Source organism: Aquarana catesbeiana, linkage group LG10, assembly GCF_042186555.1.
Source record: "Aquarana catesbeiana isolate 2022-GZ linkage group LG10, ASM4218655v1, whole genome shotgun sequence".
In the NCBI taxonomy this organism is placed as follows: Eukaryota; Metazoa; Chordata; class Amphibia; order Anura; family Ranidae; genus Aquarana; species Aquarana catesbeiana.
Genome location: NC_133333.1, coordinates 3412568 through 3421364, shown reverse-complemented (window position 1 = coordinate 3421364; position 8797 = coordinate 3412568). Strand labels below are relative to the sequence as shown.

The following is an 8797-nucleotide window of genomic DNA, read 5'->3' as shown; positions in this document are numbered from 1 at the left end:
CAGAGATCTCCTAGAGGGGGGGATTTTTTTTTCCTTTTAATATAAAAATAGTTGCCTCCAATTGTGAGATATTATCCTGATATGACTTACCTTTTGTATCTGTGGTGATCTGTATTCACATTATTTTTGTCTCATCACTCGCCTAATATTTCCTTTTACTTTTTTTTAATTCTCTTTTTTTTTTTTATATATATAATTATTGTATTGACATAAATTATATCAGAACTTACTGATAGTCAATAATACTTATTGATAATATACGGTCATCCTATCAGTTTGGATTTGTTACATTTATTGATTGCTATATACATTTTGTTGTGCCACATCTTACATAGACCTATATTTTAATTATAAAAAAAAAAAAGAAAAAATGGCGTTTGTTTAAAGCAATTAAAGTAAGAAATAGTATATGTTCTAATGCCTGAATATTTTTTTTTCCTTCTTTTTTATTTTTTGTCTTGCAGATATGGACGTGTGGAGAGTGTCAAAAATTTTACCGAAAAGGGGATCCGATGGCGGCGTGGCAGCATTTGTGGATTTTGTGGATATTAAAAGTGCACAGAAGGCGCATAATGCTGTCAACAAAATGGGGACCGTGACCTCCGGACGGATTATAACGAGCCGGGCACCATTTCCAGGAGCTGCCCGGGGTTTTGGATGAGACAGTTTCCATAACATCTCGTAGTAGAGAGGTTTCTGGTTCAGAGGAGGTAGTGGGGGGCCGGCTTACGGTCCCCCCGCAATCACTTCATGCACGGAAGGACGTTATGAACGGAGACTCGATGGGTAAGTTGTAAGGTTTCACTAGGCAGGTATTTTGTATTTTTTTTATATGATGAGGAAACAAAAACTCACTTAGGTTTACCCCCCGTTGGATTAAAAAATTTTGGGAAATTTGTATCCTTCCTTCATGGGTTTGGAAATGGGATTCTTATCCTGACGGCTGGGATCTTGTGGATCCGTAAAGGGGGAAGTCTTCCTGCAGCTGGCTGGATATGTATTTCATGACTCGTGGAAGTACGGCGCTGGTTCACATGGATTATTCTGGCTGGGGGTCTCGTATATCGCTGTCCCTGTGGATCTATACTTGTGAGTTATCCTAATCCTATCTCTGGAGTGTAAAAAACATGGCCGTCTACTTCTGGCTTCTCTTCCCGGGCCTTGCGCACACACGGATTGCAAAGAACAAAGGGGGGACCTGACTGTCACACGCTGTGGATTGTACACTTACCTGATCCGAGGATGGTTCCTGAAGACTGAAGACTTGCATCTCTTGGATATACACCGATCGCTGTCTCTGGGGATTAAACTGGTTTTATGGGCTTCTGTAAAACTATGGAATGTAATGTGGAGTAAGGGACATTTTCCTGAACTCTGGACTTTACAGGGCTGATCCATGTGTTTAGGATGGAGATTTCTATAAAACGTCACCCTGAGATCGTATATTATTGGAGAGAGAGAGCAGATAAAACCGATTTTTTTTATTTATTTTTTATTGTCACGTCTTACCCGTTGGGATTGTGGATATGACCAGTAAGTGGATGTCTGTACCGGGACCATGTGAATGGAACGATCGCTGGCTTGGACTCAGACGTTTGGTGGTTTGAAAGAAAACAGCTGCTGCGGGACGGTTTTTGGAAAAAAGAAAAAAAAAAAAAATTTTTAAAGTCCAAATTTGAAGTGGATGGAGTTCGAAGTTTGGGGGTTGGAAAAAAAAAGGTTATAACTGTGTTCCTGCCTGTAGGATGCTCGCCTCTGTGGATTGCTCCTTTTTTTTTTTTTTTTTTTTTTTTTTTCTTTTTGAAAACTTTCTTCCAATTTTTTTGGTTACGTAAGAATGCATTTTTCTCGGTTCATCCAAAGTGTCATTTGAAAACCCATGCCCTTTTTTCCTCATTGAGAAGGTGGATTTACCCTAAAAAGGACCAAATTGGGGAAGTTATGTTCTCAAATCACTCCCTAGATTTAATTGGGATTTTAGGTCGTGTTTCCTCAATTGGAAAAGGTTGGTATGTGCTGCCCTGTATATATTCCGCCCTTCTCCTAACCCAAAAGTCATCCTGTTTTTTCCACTAACCCCCTCCTTCCCCCCCTGTACAACTTATATAGCACTAATAGATACAGCCACAGCTATGTTAGCACCTACATATCTGATCTTTACAACTTTACTTCCTCCTCCTCTTCCTCTCTGTACTGTTATATTTCTTCATAGAGATTGTATTGATGTGTCTCCTCCATAACCATAACACTAAAGCAACCCCGCTCTTGTCCTAAGTTCTGCTTTCCTAATACTTTGCAGCGAAAAATGTATGTTTTTCCTGTTCCACAGTCCTCACCAATGCAATTTTTCTGAAGAAAACCTAAAGCATCCTTTTTTTTTTTTAACATATATCTAGATATATATATCTATATATATATCTATATATATATATAGATATATATATAGATATATAGATAGATATAGATAGATATATATAGATATATAGATATATATATAGATATATAGATATATATATAGATATATATATAGATATATATAGATATATATATATATCTATATATATATATATATATATATATATATAGATATATATATATATATATATATATATAGATATATATATATATATAGATATAGATATAGTAATGGTTCTGTTGTGTGATTGGATGAATACTAGAACTTAATTTCAGCCCTGGGGGAATACTAGTCCACATTGCAAACATGAATGTGACTCTCCTAAGCCTGGAGATTTCAGGCTGCAGAGAACCAGGAAAATTACTGACAACCCAACTCTCCTCCTCCATAACCTCCACCAGAATCTAGAAGAATCGTCTGAGCCAATGACCAGAAGAGGTGAGAGAAATCCCCCTAGTGGGGAGTTTACGAATTGCAGTGCGGGCCACTTGGCCTTCCCGGGCCACCTGGCCTGTCCCATCTTCCAACGGCCAAATTGTAATGTGCAGACGCCTAACCATATCAGCATGTAAGGCTCCTGCCATGGTGTTCACTTAGTGCCCAACCCTTTGGATTTTTGCTGGGACCCGATTTTACCATTAATATCTTATTCCTAATCAAAAGAATAAGCCATGAAAGTTCAAACCACCTTTAGTAATGCCATTCATGATAATGCTAGGGGCCCATTTATTAAGCTTAACATGTTCTAATTTAACAAAGGAAATGATGGTGTTTCCCTCAAAATGGCATCAGTTTCTTTATTTTTCCCGCTTTTGTTTATCAGATTTGTATACTTTTCACTTTAAAGCTGAACTCTGGGCATAAAAAAAAATAATTTACATCTATATTCTGTACTAATGTCTAAGATATATGTCCATTATGTGCATCAAATGGTGGTGTCAGTGGGGAGTATTGATCTTTTTAAAAAGACACTTGGACGTTCATCTTGGTGAACACAACATACAGGGATATGGGAAATGATTATCAACAGTGACACACGTACATTTACACAGGTTGAACTGGATGGACTATTGTCTTTATTCAACCTTACTTACTATGAAACTATAAATGCATTTACAGGTCCAGATATTCCTGTAGCCATGACATCATCACTGCGTAATCCATAGCCTGAAAAGAGAGCAGAGCTGTGGGAGGGGCCCAGGAGGCTCCACCCACTACAGATAGGGTGGTAGAGACGGGAGCAGTCCCCCTGCACAAGGAGAGGGGGTAGAGCTGTGGGAGGTTACAGCAAGCTCCACCCACTACATAATACAGGAGGGGGCGGAGACCAGACCTGTCACCTTGCACAAGGAGAGCGAGCAGAGCTGTGGGAGGGACCTACAAAGCCCAACCCACTACAAATAAGTTCAGGAGGGGGCAGAGACAAGACCAGTCCCCCTGCACAAGGAGAGAGCAGAGCTGTGGGAGGGGCCCAGGAGGCTCCATCCACTACAGAAAGGGGGTGGAGACAAGGGCCATGGGAGGGGCCCAGTAAGCTCCACCCACTACATAATACAGGATCTGTCACCCTGCACAATGGGAGGAGGAAGAACTTTGGAAAACTACAGGAGGGGGCGGAGACCAGACCAGTCACACCCTGTACAAGGAGAGAGAAGCAGGGCTGTGGGAGGGGCTGTGCAGGCTCCACCCAACACAGAAAACTACAGGAGCGGTGGGAACAAGACCAGTCACCCTGCACATGGAGATAGAGCAGGGCTGTGGGAGGAGCTCAGCAGGCTTCACCTCTTATAGAAAAGTACAGGAGGGGGGTGGAGACCAGACCCGTCATCCTGTACAAGGAGAGAGAGCAGAGTTGTGGGAGGAGCTCAGCAGGCTTCACCTTTTATAGAAAACTACAGGAGGGGGGTGGAGACCAGACCCGTCACCCTGCACAAGGAGAGAGAGCAGAGTTGTGGGAGGGACTCACCAGGCCCCACCCACTACAGAAAACTACAGGAGGGGCGGAGACAAGACCAGTCGCCCTGCATAAGGAGATAGAGCAGCAGTGGGTGGTCTTTATTACAGGAAGTCTCACACTGGATGACTGCACAGATCTGGAAGATCACTGAGATTCCACTAACAATTGTATGTAGACAATATTTTCCCTGGAGTTCAGCTTTAACATTAGATTTGAATGTTTGACTATTTGGGGAAGAATGTTTTATACAGAGGATCCCAACAGCTAAGGCGGTCCTCAGTCATTTTATCAGATGGTTAAAGGAGACCCCCGGGGCCATCAGTAATGTCAGCAGCTTATGAGCCATAAGAGGAATGCGTTCCCATGTTGGCGTTGTGTTCTGGGATGGATTATTTGTCAGAGAAATGAATAGTCCACATTCTATTTTGCCTGTAATTCCAACGCCTGCTGGCAGCCCAGGGGGCTCTGTAAGATGGGACCACAATAATAGATCCAAACATTGTGATCTGCACCAGACCTAGACCCACCCAGATGGTGGTAACTGGTATAGTAGTCGGGAGCCAGAGGTAGAGAGCTTTACCGGAGCTCACATTTTATACACACAACCCAGATTCACAGGCGTTTTTATTTATCTTCAACGAAGACCTTAAAGTAGAATTCCAGCCTCAAGATGACTAGTTTTAAAAATGCCCCCCTCCTAACCTGTAAGAAAGACGTATACAAAAACAAGCAACAAGTTCCTGAAGCGTTCAACCTGAAAATGAATGGGGGGTGTATTTAGATTGACACCCAGTGCAGCTGCCAACCACTGCAAAATGGGAAACGGGATATACAGAAACAAAGGCAGCGCTCTATGGGGAAAAAATCAAAAATATGTCAATATATCTATTAATAATCTAATATATTGACATATGTTTGACTTTTTCCCATAGAGCGCTGCCTTTGTTTCTGTATAAGAAAGACGTATACACTTACCTATTTTCAGCCTGGTTTGGTCACATGATCCCGCTCTCCCCTGTGTCATCCAGCAGAAGCTACAGAGGAGAGGAAGGAGGGCCGAGAACAGCTGGGAGTCTATAGGTGACCTCACCACTTCCAAGCATTCCCAGCCATTGTCGAGGGCTCTCTCCTCCCCTCCTAACACCTGTGCTTACTAACCTGTGTAAGAAAGACGTATATACCTACCTGTTTTCAGCCTACTCTGGTTATGTGATCCGACTCCCCTGTGTCAGCTGGAAGTAGCTGCAGGGGAGAGAAGGGAGCGCTTACAACAGCTGAGACCTGGGAGTCTATAGGTGACATCACCCCCTTCCAGGCATTCCCAGCCATTGTTGAAGGCTCTCTCCTCTCCACCTCCTGATGCCTATGCTGACTAACCCGTGTAAGAACAACGTATATATTTACCTATTTTCGGCCCGCTCCCATCTGGTCATGTGATCCGGCTCTCCTGCGTCAGTCAGCAGAGGCTGCAGGGGAGAGAAGGGAGCTCTGACAACAGCTGGGAGCCTGTAGGTGACCTCACGGGTTCCAGGCATTCCCAGCTATTGTCGAGTGCTTTCCTCTGCAGCCGCTGCTGACTGTCACAGGAGATCATGTGACCGGGCGGAGAATAGGTAAGTATACGTCTTTTTTTACACTGCTTAGTGAATGTTAGGAGGGGGCATTTTTTTAAGACCAGTTAGGATTTGGCTGTAATTCTACTTTAGGATCACACTAAACAGTACATAGTGATCTGCGCCAGGTGTAGCCCCCCCAGGTGGTGGTAATTGGTGTAGCAGCTGGGAGCCAAAAGTAAAGGAGCTTTACCGGGCTCACTTATCATACACATACCCCGGATTTATGTTATTTTTTATTATTTGTCTTGAGAGTAGAATTCCCTTAACCATTTATTTGCGGCGGACAAATGGCAGCTGACAACCTTTGGGTCTGAATACCACACGTCATCTTCATTTGTCCCAGACTTTGGCCGCATTTTTGTCATTTATTTTATGTATTATAGGTACTTTTATAGCGCTGTCAATTTATGCAGCACTATACATATATATATATTGTACAGTCACATCAGTCCCTGCCCCCAAGGAGCTTACAATCTAAAGTCCTTACCTTGTGGTTATACATACAGGACACATACTAGGGGCAATTTAGATAGGAGCCAATTATCCTCCCAGCATGTCTTTGGGAGGAAAGCGGAGTACCTGGAGGAAACCCACACAAGCACAGGGAGGCCATGCACACTCCTGGCAGGTAATGCTGTAGTTGGGATTTGAACCGACGACCTCAGTGCTGCCTGGTGGAAGTGCTGCCCATCATGCAATGCTAAAAAAGTTCCCAGCTTCAGTTAGCTAGTGGTGATCACTTACCAGCTCCATTATAGTAGTAAGGAGAAGGTATGAAGACAGCAGAGCAGGAAAGTGAGCCAATCCACCACAGACCAGTTCTCTGCCCCCCCTCCCAGCTGTGACATTGCCCAGCCTTATGCATGGTCAGGTTATCTCTGGACATGGAGTTTATTTCTGTTTATAACAGAACTGCATACATTCCAGTATATTAACAAAGCCCAGTTACCTGTCCTCACCCAACCTATACTGACGCCATATATAAGGCAGTCACCTTTGCTGGCCACGAATCCCTCGCACGTGGTTGATGAACAATGTCTTGTAAATCCCACAGTAAATTGTTAACGATTTGCATGAACTGTGTTCTTTTGATTTTCTTTTCTCCATGCTGTGATTGTCAGGAGAACTGAACGTTCCATCCTTCTCTTAACACAGGGCTTCTGAGACACGGGAGCGGTCATATGACCATAGTGCCTATGGACACCACGAACGCGGGACTAGTGGCTTTGAACGGACACGACATTACGATCAGGATTACTATAGAGACCCTCGTGACCGGACCTTACAACATGGAATATTCTATAATTCTCGCAGGAGTCCAAGCCGCATTGACACTCACGAATCTCGTTACGAGTCTAGGACCCGGGAGCAGTTTACATTGCCTAGCGTGGTACACAGGGATATTTACAGGAATGACATTTCCACCAGGGAGGTACGAGGGAGGCGGACTGATCGGACCTACCAGCATAGCCGGAGTCGCTCGCCCCATTCATCCCAGTCTAGGAACCAATCCCCTCAGAGGCTGGCCAGCCAAGCGTCACGGCCCGCCAGGTCACCCAGCGGCAGCGGCTCTAGGAGTCGATCGTCTAGTAGTGACTCCCTCAGCAGCAGCAGTAGCACAAGCAGTGACAGGTAGGTCTCATTACAGATGTTTGCCAGGCTCTATCGGGAACAAAAATTCTCCAGCACTCAGCACTGATTGCCAGCATAGGGGACCTGCTTACAACCTGTTTGACATTTTAATAATAAAAGGTTTCATACAAAATATATATTTATATGTGGAGGGTGATACACGCAGCCAAGAGGACTGAGTGCTGGTACATTTGTTTTATTTGTGTGCATCTGAAAATGATCAACTCTTTCATCTCTGCTGCTTGTTAAAAAATGGGCGGCTTCCCATTTATACTTCAGTTTGATAATGTGGGTTTTGTTTTGGTTGTATAGGGTGGGTTTGTTTTGGTTGTATAGGGTGGGTTTGTTTTGGTTGTATAGGGTGGGTTTGTTTTGGTTGTATAGGGTGGGTTTTGTTTTGGTTGTATAGGGTGGGTTTTGTTTTGGTTGTATAGGGTGGGTTTTGTTTTGGTTGTATAGGGTGGGTTTGTTTTGGTTGTATAGGGTGGGTTTGTTTTGGTTGTATAGGGTGGGTTTGTTTTGGTTGTATAGGGTGGGTTTTGTTTTGGTTGTATAGGGTGGGTTTTGGTTGTATAGGGTGGGTTTTGTTTTGGTTGTATAGGGTGGGTTTGTTTTGGTTGTATAGGGTGGGCTTGTTTTGGTTGTATAGGGTGGGCTTGTTTTGGTTGTATAGGGTGGGTTTTGTTTTGGTTGTATAGGGTGGGTTTGTTTTGGTTGTATAGGGTGGGTTTGTTTTGGTTGTATAGGGTGGGCTTGTTTTGGTTGTATAGGGTGGGCTTGTTTTGGTTGTATAGGGTGGGCTTGTTTTGGTTGTATAGGGTGGGTTTTGTTTTGGTTGTATAGGGTGGGTTTTGTTTTGGTTGTATAGGGTGGGTTTGTTTTGGTTGTATAGGGTGGGTTTGTTTTGGTTGTATAGGGTGGGCTTGTTTTGGTTGTATAGGGTGGGCTTGTTTTGGTTGTATAGGGTGGGTTTTGTTTTGGTTGTATAGGGTGGGTTTTGTTTTGGTTGTATAGGGTGGGTTTTGTTTTGGTTGTATAGGGTGGGTTTTGTTTTGGTTGTATAGGGTGGGTTTGTTTTGGTTGTATAGGGTGGGTTTGTTTTGGTTGTATAGGGTGGGCTTGTTTTGGTTGTATAGGGTGGGTTTTGTTTTGGTTGTATAGGGTGGGTTTGTTTTG

At 43.5% G+C, this 8797-nt stretch overlaps 1 protein-coding gene across 1 annotated transcript in view; it reads left to right on the top strand.

The window, feature by feature from the left end:
* The window catches only part of SPEN (spen family transcriptional repressor), an 80362-nt gene that overhangs the window by 3864 nt on the left and 67701 nt on the right, over positions 1 to 8797 (top strand). The window contains 6 exon segments of the mRNA XM_073601489.1: positions 465 to 486; positions 488 to 584; positions 587 to 642; positions 645 to 696; positions 699 to 786; positions 7145 to 7621. Of these exon segments, the coding sequence (XP_073457590.1) occupies positions 465 to 486; positions 488 to 584; positions 587 to 642; positions 645 to 696; positions 699 to 786; positions 7145 to 7621 (792 nt within the window).